The sequence below is a fragment of the Calonectris borealis genome, chromosome 3 (assembly GCF_964195595.1).
Source record: "Calonectris borealis chromosome 3, bCalBor7.hap1.2, whole genome shotgun sequence".
NCBI lineage: Eukaryota > Metazoa > Chordata > Aves > Procellariiformes > Procellariidae > Calonectris > Calonectris borealis.
The window spans coordinates 30,820,651-30,841,114 of NC_134314.1; the positions used below are offsets into that span (position 1 = coordinate 30,820,651).

At 38.8% G+C, this 20,464-nt stretch overlaps 1 protein-coding gene across 1 annotated transcript in view; it reads right to left on the reverse strand.

Moving 5' to 3' along the window:
* Window positions 1-20,464, reverse strand: part of EYS (eyes shut homolog) — a 958,850-nt gene that overhangs the window by 627,245 nt on the left and 311,141 nt on the right. The window contains exons 15-18 of the mRNA XM_075145270.1: window positions 20,195-20,317; window positions 18,301-18,414; window positions 17,012-17,125; window positions 16,447-16,560 (exon numbers count right to left, since the gene is read on the reverse strand). Of these exons, the coding sequence (XP_075001371.1) occupies window positions 16,447-16,560; window positions 17,012-17,125; window positions 18,301-18,414; window positions 20,195-20,317 (465 nt within the window). The remainder of the gene's footprint in view (window positions 1-16,446; window positions 16,561-17,011; window positions 17,126-18,300; window positions 18,415-20,194; window positions 20,318-20,464) is intronic.

Genomic DNA, 20,464 nt, shown 5'->3' on the forward strand with positions numbered 1-20,464 from the left:
CAGTAAAAGTCAGGGTGGTAATATCCCCGTGAGAACTAGGACCTGTGTTTATGAGTTTTTTTCCAGTTTCCTAAAGACGACTTCATAAACTTTTCTGGATCAAGCTGTCTGTAGCAGACACCCACCACAATATTTCTTTAAATGGTTCCCTTTTCATCCTGCCCCATCGACTTGAGCAGTGCATCACCATCACCCATTCCATAGCAAAGCTCCATGCATTCAAGACACTGCTTTGCATGAAGTTCAGCCCAGCCTCCTCATTTTCCCTGCTTGTAGTTCCAGAGAGCTTGCATCCATCTGTTGCAGCATACCAGTAATGGAGCTATCCCACTGTGTGAGTCGTTCTTCTGATAGGAGGCTGTAGTTCTGAGAAAGCACATAGACTTCTTACTCCTTCAGTCTTTCCTATGCTGTGTATGTTGTGTGCAAGCACTTGAGATGGGTCCCCAGTTGCACTCCAAGGAAGTGTGACGGCTTCCCTGATCATGCATTCCCACAGGCAATTCTTTTCAGCTCCATGTACCTCCACTTTCCTTTAGGTTTTTGTCTGCATTCCCTGATTAATGTAGTTTAAAACTGTCTTCACAGAGTTAGCAATCCTCTTGGCAAAGATGCTCTCCTCTCTTTTTAGATTGATTCCATTTTTCCCCATCAGAACTCATTGCTCAAAGAGGGCCCCATGGTAATAAAAGATGAGGTCTTACCTGTACCACTAATCAGATATTAACCCCCAGGATGTTTCTATTCCTACCTGTGGAAAACTCTGGCTGGGCCCCCACAGCCTTTGCTCTTACCACTAGAGTCCACTAGTCACTTTTGATATGCTCAGGATCTCTGTTGGCAGTATCATTGGTGCCTGCATGGGCAAGCAGCAAAAGGTAGTAATCTGAGCACCAGACAAGCTTTGGCAATCTCTTTCCTGCATCATGAATCCAGACCTCTGACATGCAAAAAAACCTCCTCAGAGATCATATCTTGTCAACAGGTGGGTGCCACTCTTCCTCAGAGAAAGAAGTCTTTGTCTATTGTCAACCATTGCTTCATTTGAGTGGTACTGGTGAGGGTGTATGCGTCAGACTCAGACAGCTTACATGAGTCTCCAGATGAAACTGACTCTTCCTCACCTGTTGTCATACTTATTGCATAAGTATATATAATATACTTATTGCCCAATACTTATTGCATAAATGAACCTCTGTAGGTGAAGAGAAAGTCTCTTTCAAACTGTCAGAAGTAATCATCTTCCAGCCTCCACTGTTATAGAGTTTCTGTCCCCCCCGTGCCTGAGTGTATCCTCTACCTATCCTTCCCCCCTCCACCAATCCTGCTCTTGTGGGTATCAGGCTTTTGTCCCTTCAGGCTTTCTAAGAAAAACCTCTTAATCTTCCATTTTGTCATCACTGACGCTGTGTAGCCTGTTCTTCCTCCCCAACTCCTTGCCCTGGCAGCATGGTAACTCAACCAGGATGCATGTCTGGCTGGTAAGGAGCTCATCCACCTTCCTCCCATGCTGTTCTGCAAGCAGGAGCATGGATTTATACGTCTTCTTCAGATTCTTTTGAAGCCACCAAGGCGAAGGGCTCCGGAGCGGAGGATTGCGCCGGGGGACCCTTCCTACAGCGGCAAAACCGCGGCAAAAACCGCGAAGGCAAAAGCCCAGGGAGCGAGAGGATGCCCCAGCCGGCCCCCTCTCCCCCGAGCCGGAGAAGCGAGCTCCTGACGAGCGGCAGCTCTGACTCAGCGTGGGCAGGGACAGGAGGGGCGGTGGCCAAACCCCCTCACGTACAAGAGCAGCCCCCAGGGAGCGCGGCGACCAGGGTGTGAACCGTCAGAAGGGTGTGGTGCGGCAGTTTGCGCGGCAGTTGGCGCTGGCAGGATGCGCGGACAGGCCACAGCCCCCTCTCCAGGCTCTAGAGGCTAGCTCAACTCGTGGTCATCGTCCTCCCAGAAGAGGACCTGGCCGTGGTAACCACTCGGCCAAAAGCCATAATCAGAAGAAATATGGCGATCCAGACAGAGCCCCCACGCAAACATACATCTGTCCAGGTCTCCTGCTGCAGGGAGTGCCTGAGCCTGTCCCTTGGACAGGAAGGCAGCAGGGACAAGGCCTGTGTGCACTGTGACCAGGTGGATGATCTGCTCAGCCTGGTGGCAGAGCTGAAGAAGGAAGCAGAGAGGTTAAGGAGTGTCAGGGAGTGTGAGAGGGAGATAGATTGGTGGAGCTGCACCCTACCACCCCTGAGGCAAGGGCAGCACATGGAGGCTCCACAAGAAGCGGAGGATCCCCTGCCCTCTTGCCACCAGGCAGAAGGAGGGGACCCAGGCGACGGGGGGGAATGGACACAGGTCCCTGCTCGGGGCGCCAGGCGAATCCCCGCCCGGCCTCCCTCACCCCAACCTTCCCAGTTGCCCCTACACAATAGATACGGGGCTCTGGAACTTGAGGGCCAGACAAACAAGGATGCAGATGAAGGCCCAGCCAGGGGGTTGCCCGAGGCGAGGCAGTCAGCCCCACGCATTACGACTGCCTCTGCTAAGAAAAAAAGGAGGGTAATTGTTGTAGGTGATTCCCTTCTGAGGGGGACGGAGGGCCCAATTTGCCAGCCAGACCCATCCCACAGGGAAGTCTGCTGCCTCCCTGGGGCCCGGGTTAAGGACATTACTAGGAAGCTCCCTAGTCTGGTACAGGCCTCCGATTACTACCCGCTACTGGTTATACAGGCTGGCAGTGAGGAGGTTGCAGAGAGAAGTCCCGAAGGGATCAAAAGGGACTTCAGGGCACTGGGGCAACTGGTGGCAGGATCGGGAGGACAGGTAGTGTTTTCCTCGATCCCTTTAGTGGCAGGGAGGAATACTGAAGGGAACAGGAAACCTCATCGGATCAACACGTGGCTTAGAAGCTGGTGCCATCGGCGGAATTTTGGCTTCTTTGACCATGGGGAGATTTACACAGCACCGGGCCTGCTGGCAACGGACAGAGTTCAGCTGTCTCACAGGGGGAAAAGGATTCTCGCTTATGAGTTGGCGGGGCTCATCGAGAGGGCTTTAAACTAGGTTCGAAGGGGGAAGAGGATAAAACCAGGCTCACTAGAGAAGAGCCTAGGGACCGCACGCCAATGTCGGGGGAGAAATCGGTAGCCCAGCTCAAGTGCATCTACACCAATGCATGCAGCATGGGCAGCAAACAGGAGGAGCTGGAAGCCATTGTGCAGCGGGGTAGCTATGACTTAGTCGCCATCACGGAAACATGGTGGGATGAGTCTCATGATTGGAGTGCTGCAATGGATGGCTATAAGCTCTTCAGAAGGGACAGGCGAGGAAGGAGAGGCGGTGGGGTAGCCCTGTATGTTAGGGAGTACTTTGACTGTCTAGAGCTCAATGGTAGTGATGATGAGGTCGAGTGCTTGTGGGTAAGGATGAGGGGGAAGGCCAACAAGGCAGATATCCTGCTGGGAGTCTGTTATAGACCACCTAACCAGGACGAGGAGGCAGATGAAATATGCTACCAGAGGCTCACAGAAGTCTCACAGTCGCTAGCCCTTTTTCTCATAGGTGACTTCAACTTTCTGGATGTCTGCTGGAAATACCACTCGGCAGAGAGGAAACAGTCGAGGAGGTTCCTGGAGTGTGTGGAGGATAACTTCCTGACGCAGCTGGTAAGCAAGCCTACTAGGGGAGGTGCCTCGCTTGACCTGCTGTTCACAAACAGAGAAGGACTGGTGGGAGATGTGGTGGTTGGAGGCCGGCTTGGGCTTAGCGACCATGAAATGATAGAATACTCAATACTTAGTGAAGTAAGGAGGGGGGCCAGCAAAACCGCTACCATGGACTCCCGGAGGGCGGACTTTGGCCTGCTCAGGACGCTGGTCGAGAGGGTCCCTTGCGAGACAGTCCTGAAGGGCAAAGGGGTCCAGGAAGGCTGGACGTTCTTCAAGAAGGAAGTCTTAAAGGCGCAGGAGCAGGCTGTCCCCATGTGCCGCAAGAAGAACGGGCGGGGAAGACGACCGGCCTGGCTGAACGGGGAGCTCTCCCTCGGACTCAGGAAAAAAAGGAGAGTTTATCACCTTTGGAAGAAGGGGCAGACAACTAAAGAAGAGTACAGGGATCTCGTTAGGTCGTGCAGAGTGGAAATTAGGAAGGCAAAAGCCCAGCTAGAACTCAACCTGGCTACTGTCGTGAGAGACAAGAAAAAATGCTTTTACAAGTATATTAATGACAAAAGGAGAGGCAAGGAGAATCTCCATCCTTTCTTGGATGCGGGGGGGAACGTTGCCACCAAGGAAGAGGATAAGGCTGAGGTACTTAACACCTTCTTTGCCTCAGTCTTTAATACTCAGAGCAGTTATCCTGAGGGTACTCAGCCCCCTGAGCTGGAAGACAGGGTCGGCGAGCAGGATAAACCCCCCATAATCCAAGAGGAAGCAGTTAACGACCTGCTATGCCACCTGGATGTTCACAAGTCTATGGGGCCAGATGGGATCCACCCAAGGGTACTGAGGGAGCTGGCGGAGGAGCTTCCCAAGCCACTCTCCATCATTTACCAGCAGTCCTGGTTAACAGGGGAGGTCCTGGACAACTGGAGGCTTACCAATATGACGCCCATCTACAAGAAGGGCCGGAAGGAGGATCCGGGGAACTACAAGCCGGTCAGCCTGACCTCGGTGCTGGGGAAGATTATGGAGCGGTTCGTTTTGAGGGCGCTCACGAGCCATGTGTGGGACAACCAGGGGATCAGGCCCAGCCAGCACGGGTTCATGGAAGGCAGGTCCTGCTTGACCAACCTGACCTCCTTCTATGACCAGGTGACCCGCCTCGTGGATGAGGGAAAGGCTGTGGATGTGGTCTACCTGGACTTCAGTAAAGCCTTTGACACTGTCTCCCATGGCATTCTCCTAGAGAAGCTGGAGGCTCACGGCTTAGACAGGTACACTTTTTGCTGGGTAAAAACTGGCTGGACGGCCGAGTCCAGAGAGTTGTGGTGAACGGAGTTAAATCCAGTTGGCGGCCGGTCATGAGCGGTGTTCCCCAGGGCTTAGTACTGGGGCCGGTCCTGTTCAATATCTTCATCAATGATCTGGATGAGGGGATCAAGTGCTCCCTCAGTAAGTTTGCAGATGACACCAAGTTGGGCGGGAGTGTTGATCTGCTTGAGAGTAGGAAGGCTCTGCAGAGGGACCTGGACAGGCTGGATCGATGGGCTGAGGCCAACTGTATGAGGTTCAACAAGGCCAGGTGCGGGGTCCTGCACTTGGGCCACAACAAGCCCAGGCAATGCTACAGGCTTGGGGAAGAGTGGCTGGAAAGCTACCTGGCGGAAAAGGACGTGAGGGTGCTGGTTGACAGCCGGCTGAACATGAGTCGGCAGTGTGCCCAGGTGGCCAAGAAGGCCAATGGCATCCTGGCCTGATTCAGAAATAGTGTGGCCAGCAGGAGTAGGGAGGTGATCGTGCCCCTGTACTCGGCACTGGTGAGGCCGCACCTCGAATCCTGTGTTCAGTTTTGGGCCCCTCACTCCAAGAAGGACATGGAGGTGTTGGAGCGTGTCCAGAGAAGGGCAATGAAGCTGGTGAAAGGCCTGGAGCACAAGTCTTATGAGGAGCGGCTGAGGGAACTGGGACTGTTTAGTCTGGAGAAGAGGAGGCTGAGGGGAGACCTCATTGCGCTCTACAACTCCCTGAAAGGAGGTTGTAGTGAGGTGGGTGTTGGTCTCTTCTCCCAAGTAACTAGCGATAGGACGAGAGGAAATGGCCTCAAGTTGCGCCAAGAGAGGTTTAGATTGGACATTAGGAGAAGTTTCTTTACTGAAAGAGTGGTCAGGCCTTGGAACAGGCTGCCCAGGGAAGTGGTGGAGTCACCATCCCTGGAAGTATTTAAAAGACGTGTAGATGAGGCGCTTAGGGACATGGTGTAGTGGGCATGGTAATGTTGGGTTGATGATTGGACTCAATGATCTTAGAGGTCTTTTCCAACCTTAATGATTCTATGATTCTATGATTCTATATAGAAGCATAAACTCATAGCATATACTATACTTCTCTATTAGAATATGATCAAATAATGAATAATTTATTTGGAAAATCCTCTTTTTGTTTGTTTAGGAATGAGAAGCATATTGCATCAGAAATGCCATTCTGCTAATGTTAATCAGTTCTCTTTTCTACTGTGTTTGCTTATAATACTTCTACAATAGAATCTCTAAATATCATAAATTAACACTGAAAATAGATTTTTTTGCTGAAAAAGACTGTTCTGTTAAGGCTATTATTAAAAGTCAAATGCATAATTTATAAAAATGACAGAAAATAAATTACGTGAGGTAAGTTTTCTTTTCTTTATGCAAAATTATTAACATTTTTTGTTTGTTTTATTTGCTCAGCATAAATCTCTACATGAAACGTTTTGATGTGTAGTACAGAATTCTCTTATAATCAGAAATGGCATCTATTCAATGTTGTTATTCTTTTTGGAAAATAATTTAATAAAAAAGCCATTTGCTACTAACATTTTAAGGAATTAAATCTGACAACAGCTTTCAAACTCAGCATTTTGCTGTAAAAGTACGGACTGAATCAATGACAAAATATATCTGATTGCAAACTGCTAGCATGATTATGAAAATATAATGAAAATAAACTATCTATGGCTAGTACCAGAACAAGAAATGTGTCATTTGGATGGCAATTTCTTAAATAATACCAAGTAGTCTGGTACTGGTGTTAAATATGCACTCATGAGGACAGAAAGGTCTCAAGACAGAACAAGTGCTGTCATTGCCAAGTGGTCCATGTGGGGGGTTGGACAAGAAAGGAAGAACCAACCAGGTAGCAGCGCCTACCCTTGGGCACCAGACTGGGGTCAGAGGAAGTAGTTGTGCTGTGAAGTTATGAAGTGAGTGTCACAGTCCCAGTTCTACTAGCTGCTCTGATGGAAACTGTGATGCTGATCTGGTCTTTGTATCTGACCTTTAGACACTGGCTAAATAAATGTTTTTTTAAAAAAATTATTTTACTTTATTGGGATCTAGCTCCAGTAACCTTATGACGCTAGTATCATTGGATTTCAGTAGCCTTGCTTAGAGTCTATTCACCATTGTTATAAATTTGATGAAACAATGTATATCATATGAATGAAGCTAATAGCATTTTGCTTCAATGAAATGGGAAAATTATACCAGCTTAAAGGATGTCAGTAAAGAAAGAATAGGGAGAATATCTACAACAGAATAATTTTATATGGCTTGCATGAACACATGAAAATGTTCAAAAGTTCATGTTAACTCAGGAATGTTTTTATTTAAATTTACATTGTTTAGTTTATATGCTCAGGTTCAGAACACAGAGACCATTTTTTCAAAATGTCACTAAACTAATTTAATATATGGAGTAAAAGTCAATGACTGATGTGAATCTTCCATGATAAATGTGTTCTGTTTTCAGTTTTTTTCCTTTATCATCATAATATCACTGCAACAGCATTAAGTTTCAGTCTTTCTGTAACTCACCTTTTAACAACAGAGCTAAAAGACACTTCTAACATTAAAGTGAATCACCATTGTTTTCCAAGGTAAATTAAGTACATTGAATACCATTCAAGAAGAGTAAAAATGTGTTTAGTTATGGGAGATAATCTAGTGTACAAAGGCAATATAAGGCTATATAAAAACGAAAAAAAAAAAAAGAACAAAATTCCTGCCCCCAATCTATATGCAACTTTCTGTTTTTCCCAAGACTATTCTTTTGAAACTAGTGGATAGAATAATTTTAATTTAAAAAAATATTTGATCACTTCAGAGAAATCTGTGTTTTGGTTTTCATCAACTTCATACAGCTCAATGGCTCCCACCCCCAAAGGCTTTCACAAACTTATCATAAAATCCCAGGAAGACTGATGAGCAATAAGTCAGATGCCTAAAATTTGAGGTCTCTGCAACTCTAAAGATTAAACGTCTTAATGCTAAGTATGAAGTTGTCTCTATTAAAAGTTCAAAATTGCTATTTTCTATAACTTTGAAAAGTTCAAATGTACCTCTAAGCTTGCCATTATTGTATAAACTGGTTGCTTAGTTTGGTCTACTTTGTGGCATAAGAAAACAAAATGTCTCCACGACTGAGATGATTAAAGGCTTGTAAATGTGAATAAAAAAGCAGAAGTACCCTGGAAGTGGATAGGAAGAAAAAAATACCTGCAGAAGCATGCATATATTGATATTACTTGAAATTAAGCAAAGTATTACTCTAATAGTTTAAAAATATAGCAAGTCTTTTCTTTCAATTCAAATTTATAGCAAATCCATTCTTCTCCTTTGAATGCAAATTCTGCTTTCTATGAAAGGAATTGCTTTGTGAATTGCATAATCTGTGAAAAGGCATTTTCTGTGAAATCCATACTAATTGAAAAGCAATAAGTTTGTTTGTTTGTTTTTTTTAAAGGAAGAATGTTTTAAAAGCAATACTTAGCACTTTTCAAGTAAAAAACATTTCCTTAATTCTATATGATAATGCAGACCATGCAACAATGCTGGAACAAAGAATGAGATAGACCCACATCACAAACTTTAAAATGAAAATCACACAGAGATGCGTATATTATTGCTCCATACCTGTATAAATATCTGTAAAAATAGAGAAAACCAGAACTTGAATGTATTATTTAGGTGCATTTTTTTCTTTTAGAATATACAAGTTTATAACTGCTAAACAATGAAGATATATCTGTATCCACATCTGTGCATTTCACATTTCAACATAAAAGCATGCTTCACTCTTTCTCAGAAAATAAAAGAAGAATGCTACTGAGGAAAACAATTACCACAAATTTATTTCCTACTGAAATATATGGGAATGCTTTTCTTTTCATTCTTTTATCTTAACTTTGTTTACTATATCAGAATTCAACAGAAATTACTAATATATGCAGAAAACTTACAGAAAGCTGGTATCAAACTCAGTTTTTCCTTATGGCCTGGGACCTGTGGGTTTCATTTTCAGATATAATAATGGTCACCTTTAGTTCAGGTAGCCAAACCCTTCTATATTTTGAGATCCTTTTTTCACTTTCTTAAAATTTGAGAGATTAGCCAGACATTATTTATAGCAGCTGATACTAAGATTATTATTTTACTTTTATTTGTCTATTAGGAGATGACCCTGCACCATAAGTAGGCCCGCCATGTAGAAAAATAAAGCTGCAAACATTTGTTTCGCCAGCCAAAAAAAACCCTGAAATTTGGTAAACTTTTCTTTGAGCAACAACAATGCCCTCAGAAGTTGTAGGGCAGCCAGGGAAAATGTAACCATGTTTTAAGTCTTCGAAAAATTGTGGTTTGCACATACTTTCTGGAAAATTAAGGGCCAGATACATACAGATTCTCATTTGCAATGAATATACCTTGTATCGTCTACAGAACTTAAATCTCCTCCCTGTACCCAAGGTTCTTGTACACCATTCTCCCAGAATGACTAATGAAATTCAAATCCCTTATCTGCTGTAGGTGACTGGATTTACACACGCGTATTCTCAGAGTACTCACAGCTGTAAAGACTTAGAAAATTTTCCTTGTGGATCAAGATGTGTCCCAAGGTGCAAACTAAAAGCAGCGCTGGAACTACAACACATACCTCAGTGAATTTGTATGGACAGAGTTAAGCAACCAGGGCTTTTAGAGATGCCTTTGTGTTCTTGGTGCTGTTCTGGAAGGCCATGAGTCTCCTACGGATCTTGTCATATCTGCCAGACTCCTGTGGATATCTACCATACCCAAGAGTGTCTAAATTGACACTAGAAATGACTAGGCAAAAGACATGCTCTCTGAATTGTTTCATTTTGGAGGCAGAAACACCTGAATTTATATATCTAGATGGCAACTTTTAAAAACTGTAGAAAAATCAGTAGAAATACCAGAAAAAAATTCCAAAGTTCTGCAGTGACTTCATATATGAGCCATCAGCAAGTCCCAGTTCATACTGTTTCCCATTTAGGCATTGCACAGCCTTTTAGACCAACCTTCTTCTTTATTGCTTAGAGGCAATGCACATTTTCTAAGTAATATACCACAAACGTGGCCACTCTGCTTCTCTACCCACGAAAAGCTCCTATGCAATGCAAAGTGCCCTTCATAGCTCTATGCATCAGTTTCATTTTTCCCCTAAATAAAATTTTATTTGGCTATTCAGTGTCAAGAGAGTGGCAAAACCAGATATAAACTGATGTTGAACAGGAGATATTCTTTTATGGTCTAACACAGAGATATGCTAGAAATAGCCACAGGTCTTGCAAAACTGCTTTTTTTTTGCATGGGTCTTGGCACAGGAAAGACTGAGATTTGGCCTATGAGCACTGAAAAAGTAATTGCTCCATTATCTTTACTCTAGTTTTTTGCCTTCATGAGCACTTACATTTCTTACTTATTATCTGTTTTGTAATTAGCTGTTCCCATAATAGAGTGTCCTATGCTGAAAACTCCATTATTACTCTTGCTTTTCAACAGACTTAAGCATTTTGTTTTCTGCTGAGTTGCCTTTCTCACTAGTTTACTTTCTTTTGCAGCATGTTTAATGGCCAATTACCATTTTTGCTTTAATCTTAATTGGAACACATTTGGAGACATGTGTCATTAAGGCTGCAATAAATAAGTAGACATTTCCTCAGAATTGAATTTCAATTTTCCTCTACAATTACATATATTTGATTAAAAAGTTCATACCTATTAGCAACATCTAGACCAAACACATACAGTGCAATTTTTTAAATGAGTCATGTAATAACTTGGATCAAGGATAAATTTCTTTGCTCCATTTGTTAAAAACAAGTTACTAAACAGCTTTTTTTTTTAAAGAAAAAAAAAAAAGAAAATATTCATGTCACCTCCTACAGGGCTATCACATATCAAATATACACCCTCTACCTGAAAGGGACATTTTAATGCTTTCTTCCTTCCTGAGGTTTCTTTGGGAATAGCAGAATACTGGCTCAGTCCATGAGTCACAGAAATGTTGGTAAAGTAGTTTGGTTCACCTTTTCCTTAAATACCAGTGCAGAAAATGAAGAAAATTTGCAGTTCTGGTGTGGGAGCGCAAGATCTGTTCTTAGCTTTCAATCCCAAGTAAGAACAAAGCAGCCTTATAAGTCCTACTTTATTTTCTGTAAAAATGAACTGGTCTAGAGATTGTAGTGGGATCATTCTCCTTTTGCATGCTAAGAATTCTGAAAAGCAGCAGATGATATGCCTGATACAGGGACAATCCCACTTTGCTACACTCTCAGCAAGGACTTATGTCTAAAAGTTATGACTAACTTCATTGATGTAGCTGTGTGATACATTAAAATGTATGTGAAAAGCTGTGAACAATAAATTTGCATTTATTACTAGGGACATCGCTGTTAGAATAATATTTGAATATGCTGCAAGATTCTTACAAAACACAAAAACAACCAATACATCTAAATATGGATGAAACGGCTAATGATTGAGGTGAAGCACCTAGAGGTACCTTGAAAGTAGATATGTAATATTAGAACAACTCAAAAGTGTAAAAAAGACTCATCTACTGTGTAGTGGGTCAGTTTTACTAAGAAACAGTAAACCAGTGTTTATCAGTGGAGTATCTGAGTGCGTCTTCTACTAAGGTATCTTTGAACAATTGAATGAACTGCACGCATTTGTCCCCTTCCCTTCATACAACTGAGCAAGAGCCAGATAAAATCTGTAAATTGATGTGCTCCTCCAGCTGTAAGTTATATGAAGACTTAAAGAAAAGCAAATTAAACTGTAGCAATCCAGAAAGACAGTTCTGATTTTGCTGGCATGGATGGAAGAATATAATGGGTATGTTTCAGCCTTATAACAAAATAAATAGCTTAAGACAAAAAATGTACTTTGTTAAATTATAATGGAAACCAGCAAGGGACTAAAAAATATGGTAGGTTTGAGGTTTGGAAAAATATTTTTTTACTCCTTAACATAGAAGAATGAGGAGTCTTTCTCTCTTTCATTGAAAATTAAAGGGCATGTTGATTTCAAAATCTGATCATTATCAACTTCTGCTTCTTATTATTCTCTGTAAATAAATATTTTCAGGTCTGCATTTAACATGCTTCCACATGGAAGGAACAGCATGGATATAAATATAGGTAAAATATAGATATATATTTTATATCTAGATAAAATATAACAGTAGGGACTATAACATTTACTAATTGTACTGTTCTTGAATTGTATGTGAATTTTTAGTGGAACAGGACAGTATTTCTTGATAGAGACATGGGAGCTCTCATTCTACCTTGCATGAAACTGTTAGGAACCCTAAATGAGATACAGTCTTACAATATGTTTCTCACACACTCTACTATCTTCTGAAGCCCTTAATGTCAATTCCATAATAACTATGATTCTATTACAGAAAGGCTACAATTGTAGAATCAATATCATAATAAAAAAGTTATTATAATAACTCCCCAGCTAGGATACTATAATGGAATCAAGCTCATAAGAGGGCTGAGAGGCCTGCTTAACACTGTAATAGATAAATTACTGTCAAAGACTATCAGTGATAATGTATTGGCCAGAATGTAGCTGAATACATTTCTGAGCTGTTTGTCTCCTGTTGCTAATATTAAAATCTTTGATTTGTCCTGCACCCAAATCGAGTTTATCTTTCTTCCTGCTCCCAGTTCCAATAGTTACTTTGCCAATAGGGATTGCAACAGAAAACCAGCTGATCCCCTTTGTCTGTTTCTGAACAACTTAACTTCAGAACTCATCCTCTGATAAAATATGTCCAATATACATGACTATCAGTGTGGTACCTCATATATGATAGAAAATGGGTAAGAGGGAGACATTTCTAAAACAGTAGCATATTTGCAGGGACTAATACATTAGAATCGAGCAGAAACAACTATACCAGATATGTACTTAGGTTAAATCTTGTATGAAAAGAACATTATACTACAGTATGTGTAAGTGGCAGTGTGGTAAATATAGCATTTCAGCATTTAAGTGTGAGGTGTAATAGTGATTTGTACTATACAAGTCAATGACAGAACACTAGTGAAAGCAGACAGAAACAGAGAGCTGGACTTTAAAAAGTGGGCTGTCGTATTGGGGTAACTAGAACATATTCACAAGCATATATAGTATTTGTGGCATAGATAACTATTATAAATGGCAAAAGCATATTATATAAATCTAGATGCTATTATTTTTTCTCCATTTGACCTTAATTACAACACATACTCAGTGAGGCTCAGTAACTTCTAGGATTTCTGTGTGGATTTACATAGAAATCTCTTCAGTAATAACATAATCTGGTATAGATTTTTTTTTCCTTTAATTAAATCTTGAGCTTCCTCCAAACCAAGGTCAAAAGAGTTATGATATAAAAGTATATGAACTTTGAAGTTCATTATTTGATACCTTATCAGGACTACAGGTAAAGCACTATGATTTTGGAAAAAAAGAAATTAACTGTTCACCACAGGACAAGGAACTTGGTTGAAATAGAATGAAAAGACTTCAATTATCATATTTAGTAATTAGAACATTAGAAATTGACAAGGATGTTATCTGGAAGTCTTATAAGTTTCTTCAGTTTTCTTTTGAATTACGCATAGGTGGACTGCTAGTACCCTCAAGCTATTCAGCTGAACATTTGGGAAAAGTCAAATATAGCAATTTCAGTGGCAATAATTCCAATGAAATACTAGAATATATAGAAAGACCAGTGATCTACAGTAGCTATGGGGAAATCCTCTGTCAGGGGAACATTGATGGAGAGGAATGCATTAGTTTTGTCACTGGTAGTGTTACAGCAACAGTGTCAGAAGAGATACTTATTCTCCAGTGCTCTCCATGCATTGACTTTACCATGGAAATTGGATTTTCTAAAAATGTTTGCGCCTGCAGGAAAACTAAAACATCATTCAAAGATCAGCTTATAGAGTTAATTTGCACAACCTGGACTGTTGGACATCTGAAGAAAAATCCAGATATATACCACTGCCCAAGCATCATTGTTCTTAAAAGCTTTGGATGTTTTCCAGTATTCTGTGGAAGCCAATGGAATGAGTTAAAACATTTTGTCAAAGTAGACAAATCCATGCTTTAAAAAAAACCCAACAAAACAAAACACACAAGAAAAATAGAAGAAACTATGAGTATACAATAATACTTTAATAAAATTTCTGATAGCTTTTCATACTCGTATGGGACTAATGTAAAAGTTTGTTAAAATAGAAAAGTACATATTCGGGCTGCCAAAAAGTTTGCACCACATAAAAATGAGAAGTAGCTATACTTGCTGTCAAAAGAAGTGAAATGGAAAGAAAGCAAAAAATGAAGATTTTTCTGTTTTCTTTTTAAAAAGAAGAGGAAATAAAGGGAAAGAAAAATGAAAAATCAAAACTTTCTGGTAGTAATTTTGCATAGTCTCCTTGTCAAAATAAACAAATGAGAATAGTCAAGAAATCAGGAAGAAAGAAAGATAAATGTATGCAAAAACGTTTCTATGGATAGAATCTGTTTCTAGCTTTATCTGACAGGCTACCTTTTGTATGAATGCACCTGAATGTCGAAATCATGCTCTGAATTCCTTAATTCTACATTCTATATAGTAGAGTTCTGCTGTACACATCCTCATCAACTGGTATATGTTCCTAATAGTGGTGCATACCCTTCAAGTCAGATTTTGTGGTGGGAGAATCAAACCATTACAATGCCTTATGGAAATACAACTTCAGGTTGTTTTCCAAGTAAATGACAGCATTCATAATATAGCATTTATGCTTTTCCACTAAGAATAACAGAAGCATCAAGAAAATCTCTGAAAATATTCCAAAAATAAAAAAGATATTCCTACATAACTTCTACCATTAATATATTTACTTTCTTTAATAAAGCAATTCTGTAATCTGTAATTAGTGCACACAAAGGTATTTGTTACAGTAACCTGAGTATTTCCACAATTAGAAAACATAGTTTAACATAACCCATTATGTTGGCTTACTGTGAATCTGTAAAAGACTACATTTATAGCAGTTTAATACTAAATAAACAGATGGCGTGAGACTGAGGTACAGTTTTCATATGAAACTAATTCTGCTTTCATTTATACTATCATAAATTTAGGTAACATTAGTATATGAATTTGATCTTGAAAGGTGTGGAGTAAAGCTATAAAGAAGTAAACGGTCTCAAAAAATCTTTTATTTCAAGAAGAATCTTATAGATTCTAGACATCCTGTACCAAGAATATTACGTTTTCAGAGGATCTCAGTTACCATTTATGAATCTTGCCAGCAGGGTTTAACTTTTCCATTTAGAGTATTAGACACTGCTAACTTCTTGAAGGATGACTACAGAAATGTTGACTTTCTGAAATTTTAATCACTTACTTAAATATCTAAATGAATACCAAGGTCTTCTGAAAATCTGGCTCCTTGTGAAACAAGAACTTAAGAGACCAGTATTTCTAACCAGGTACTGAAAATTATTTCACATCTTTCTGAGCAGAGGCAATTCTGATACTGCAGTACTCATTTACTTGTTATTATACTAGATTTTATTCAGCAGAACATAAATTAAAACTATTAAAATTAAAAAAATAAAAATGACAAACTAAATTTTGACCATTAACTAAAATAATAAGAACAAACATTAGAGCTCACTCTTTTCTCATGAATGATGAATTTAATACAACATCTTCCCTAAAGAGGAAAAGCACTGCTGTCTCAACATACCAAGAAAATTGCCTTTTAATGATTATTCTGGAATCCTAAGTATGTATCATTATATTGAACTGCAGGAGGAAAAATGTGTTTATATTTAATTTATAAATCAACAAACACCTTTAATTGAGATTATCATATAACTAGATTTGCTCAAGAACACCGCACAATTTGTTATTTTCAATTATTTTAGCAGTGAGTGTTTAAAATTAAACCCCCAAAATTTCTATGAAAAAGGTCACTTTTTAAGTATATACACTTTTTAAGTGTATTTCCTTTAAAAGCATCAACAGAAATAATCACACACAATTTATGAATTCCAAGATAACTATAAATTGTTTTCTGAGAATGAAAAAATAATTTAGAGAATGCCATAACCAATCAAATTAGAAAGAAAAATGTGTAGAAAAGCAACTGATCTTTGTGATGGCAGCTTAATGGGCAGATGTTTCTCATTTTGTAAATAATCTTATTCTGTTAACAAACTGATTTTAAAGTACCCATTTTGATTAATAAATAAACACTTCTGGTAGATGTATAAACAAAGTTTACTTCACATTACTTACAGCCTAAGGCATAATTGGCTGGTCACTTAAAGATTTTGCTTGAGAAAATGAAGGACTAATAATGCTGTAGGAAAAGTGAAATGAGTTCAGACAATTGACAGAAATGCTTTCTAAAGTTAATTATGTTTGCTTTCCCCTCTCCCTTGGTGTTCATTACCTTTAAAAGGAGCCACACATTGGCAGAAGTAATTACCAGGTTGGTCAATGCAGGTGGCTCCATTCTTGCAGGGAAATGAAGCACACTCATCTATATCTGTTTCACATCTTGCACCTTTGAAAAGACAAAAGATTTGAACATTTAGTAAGACAATCAGGTGCCAATTTCTAATTCATTTGCGCCACAAGAATCTCAAGCAACTTGTGAAGAGAAACTAACATAAATCAGCCAAATAGCAAGCCACACATACTAATGTCAGCATCCATTTAATTCTCATCACCACAAATACATAACAACTTATTTCTGAGTTGCTAAATGGTAACTAATCTTCCCTCTGTGTGGAAGCTTTGAAGGTCTTTTTAAATGCAGACTAATTTATCTTGTGCTATTTAGTTTACAGATGGAGTCAGTGTTCCAGTTTGTTGGAATGCAAATGAAACATTAGACCAGGGCAGATAAAGAGAAATGAGAAGGAAACACAAGCAAATTAGTCAATGATGTCTTAATGGATGCTTTGTGGACTACCTCGCTGTGGAAAACAAGGTTTACTATGAATACAACTCACCGGTAAAGCCAGGTAAACAGATGCATTCATAGCCACCAGTAAGGTCTGCACATGATGCATTATGAAGACATGGAGAAGAGTGACATTCATTTATATTTGCTTCACAAGTTGTGCCTATGAATACACAATCAGGCAAAGGGGAAAGAAGTTACTGCATAGCACATATAGTTAAATACCAGCATTTATTTTAACTGAATATAGCTCACATACTGGGACCTATTTGACACCCTTTTTGTATTCAAGTTTGGGCATCTGTGACAGTATGTTGATATTTTTAATGTTTAAGCTATTCACTAATTTTCCTGAAAGATTAAAAGTACAGTCATTAAATAAATTCCTAAGGCTTAAAGCAGACAATTTTCTTATTATATGAATATAGAAGAATAGAAAACAAAATACATTAAATATAATAGACTGCATTGTAATGACATGAGAGGAAATATTCCTTGTGTTCATGATAGGGCAACAGATGTACTCCCAGAAAATGGAAAAAGAAATCTGATGTAGACAAAAGCACAATTTCTTCCAGTCTAGACTCTAGGTAACATAACCACATAGCTACTTAAAGTATAAAAATACACTATTGCTAATATTTCTGAGCAAATTTAATTTTTTATCATTTGAAGAAGAAATGAAAAATGACAGCAATTGCAAGGTTTGCCAAGTTCAAAGAATTTTGATAAATAAAAATGCAAGTGATAGTTGTTCTGAATATAACTAGCAGTAGAAATGTAATATTTTGCTCTGTGACATTTGAATTATAGATTGCTTTGTATTTAAATGATTAAAAATCCATGACATTTAAAAAATGATGCACTAAAAAGAAAATGGATGCACTTTAAATTCCTAATCTGAGCTGAAAGCAAAGAATAACTGCAGATATTAATACATCCACTTATCGAAGTGATTATATTTTTCATATAAATTATAAATATGCCAAGAACGAAACATTTCCCACACAGGTTTTTGCTCTGATTCTATTATATTAAATCTTCCAACAGTTTAAAAAGCTTACAGAGAACAGTATATGTTATTTGCAAAATTTCACTGAATCCCGCTGATCCATTTTCAACAGCTAAGCCACCAACCAGCAAAAACCACCTAGTTCCATGCTGTCATGAAAACAAAGTAGATAACTTCAGTCAGGATGCACCTATGCTGAATTTGCATGTTTATAGTTTTAGATGACACTAAAATAAGTATACATGCATCTCATCTGATATGTTAAAAAATTGGTGTAAGACTCAAAGTAGATTTACGAAGTTATAGTTCTATGGATTTTTTAATACCTTGAAATCCATCCTGACAGATGCAACTGAAGGCATTCAGATGATCAACACAAGTAGCTCCATTGTGACAAGGGTCACTAAGACACTCATCCACCTCAATCTCACAGTTATTACCTGGAAAAAAGTGAAGGATTTACTTCATTAGCAACATGCCAGTGGTGAGTCACCAGTGCAAGCAGCAACAATGAAATGAAATAACTGAAGTTAGGTACAGGGAACTTTTACCAATGAGCCATAAATTGTCTTTGGGGAATTCATTTCTTGTTGACTAAAGGCAAAAGTGAAATGTATATACAATATATAATGTTCAACAAAGATCTGATGGGAATTTTATAGATTCATTTATAGATGTACTCAGAAATTTGTATTTTCTCATATTTTAAGGGCCATTGAGTCTTGATTTTCCTGAAACATCACAAAAGTGTAAATACAGTTCCTAAGACCAAATATTAAAATATCACAGTCTTTTTCTATAATATTCTTTTTTGTTCATTTATGAATTTCTGGATTTGTTATGAAGATCTCTATGGGAAATATTGGGAAAGGTTTTCATTATGGCCAAATATTTTAATAATTTTTTTTTGAAACTAATAATTGAAAAGTTAAATATTGTCATATATTTTTAAATATGTGGAGGAAAAAATTATAGATGCTGATTTCTAGTTGAGAATTAATACCTAATATTTTTTCTGGCCTTTGAGGTAGAACAAAGTTCAGAAAGTATTTATTTGCATTATGTATATGAATTATCCAAACAATTGTTAATGGCCTCAAATTTATTATTACTTATGCCTAAAAGGTAGGTGAAATGTTCCTGATTGTTTCAGAGGGGTTTTGAAGGCTTTATTTGGCCACAGAAAAAGTAAAATACTGATCTACTATTATGTAGATATGAGTATAAAAATTTAAACAAACATTTCAATAAAATAAGACGTCACCAAGAATTATCACAAGTAACATCAAACAATTTAACTTTATATTTTTATATTAATAATAAAATAAACCAACCATAGAAACAAGATATAGCATTTCATTATATTATAACCACAAATACTACAGCTATTAAATTATAGATTATTTCATCTAAATGGATGCCTGCATTAGGACGTAGAGCAACAATTTAAGAGGTATGGAGTCTACTCAAGATCTGAATTCCTCTGGTTGCCTATGTCCTCCTTGACTGTTGAGAGAGACTCTAGAGTCATCTTATACCTGCTTTAGGAGCCCTGTCAAAGTCCCTGCAGTTAGACAGGATGGGTCTGGGCTGCAGAGCTGACCTGCCACTCAGGGAATTCCTACCACGCTTGATTATTTCATTATACAGGTGATCAAAAAGATCTGAATCTGTATCTAGAAAGGTTTTGTATTTTTTTTTTTTTTTTACACTGTAATCTGGAATTACTAAGACAATATGCTGACATAACCAAACTAATTTTAGTTTTAATCTTTAAATCAGACTCTGTACTAATGACAATGACCTGCAGGGTAGGTTTAAGCATGAGTAGTTAAACCTGCCCGGGATCCTGAATGTATATTTGGCAGTTGAGGCCCTTGTAACTGCAGCCTTATTGTTACAGGAAGCACGAAGCAGATAAATTAAGGCCAACTTGCATATAGCTGGGAGTTGCAATCACATCAGTGTAAGACAGACACCCTGTCTGAAATAATATAAAGTAAGAGTTATTGGAGTGGAAATAGTCCCTAGTAGTCAGTATTTTTTACAGCTGAATACTTTTACACAGCCAAGTACTTTTGTGTGCTAGGAAACAAAAGTTGCTTCTGCCTGAATCAGAGCCACACTGCTAAATTATATCTATCGCTACTTTTGAATAACCTTCTTTTCTGTAGCTTAGGACTGACTTAAACATGTTAAACAACACTCCTTTAAACCCACCTATAAAACCAGGTGCACAGAAACAAAGATAGCCATCCAATATATCTTTACAGATGCTGGAGGCTCCACACGGTTGTGACAGGCAGGCAGCAACATCTGCTTCGCAAAACTGACCAGTAAAACCTGATGAAAAATAGAGGAACAGAAGACATAAAAACTTTATTACCACATTTAGTCTGAGAAAACAGACAAGTGAGAGACCAATTTTGCTAAGTACTTTTGTGTTCTTCACTTACATTTCAAAATTTTATTTAGAATAGAGTAAAATAT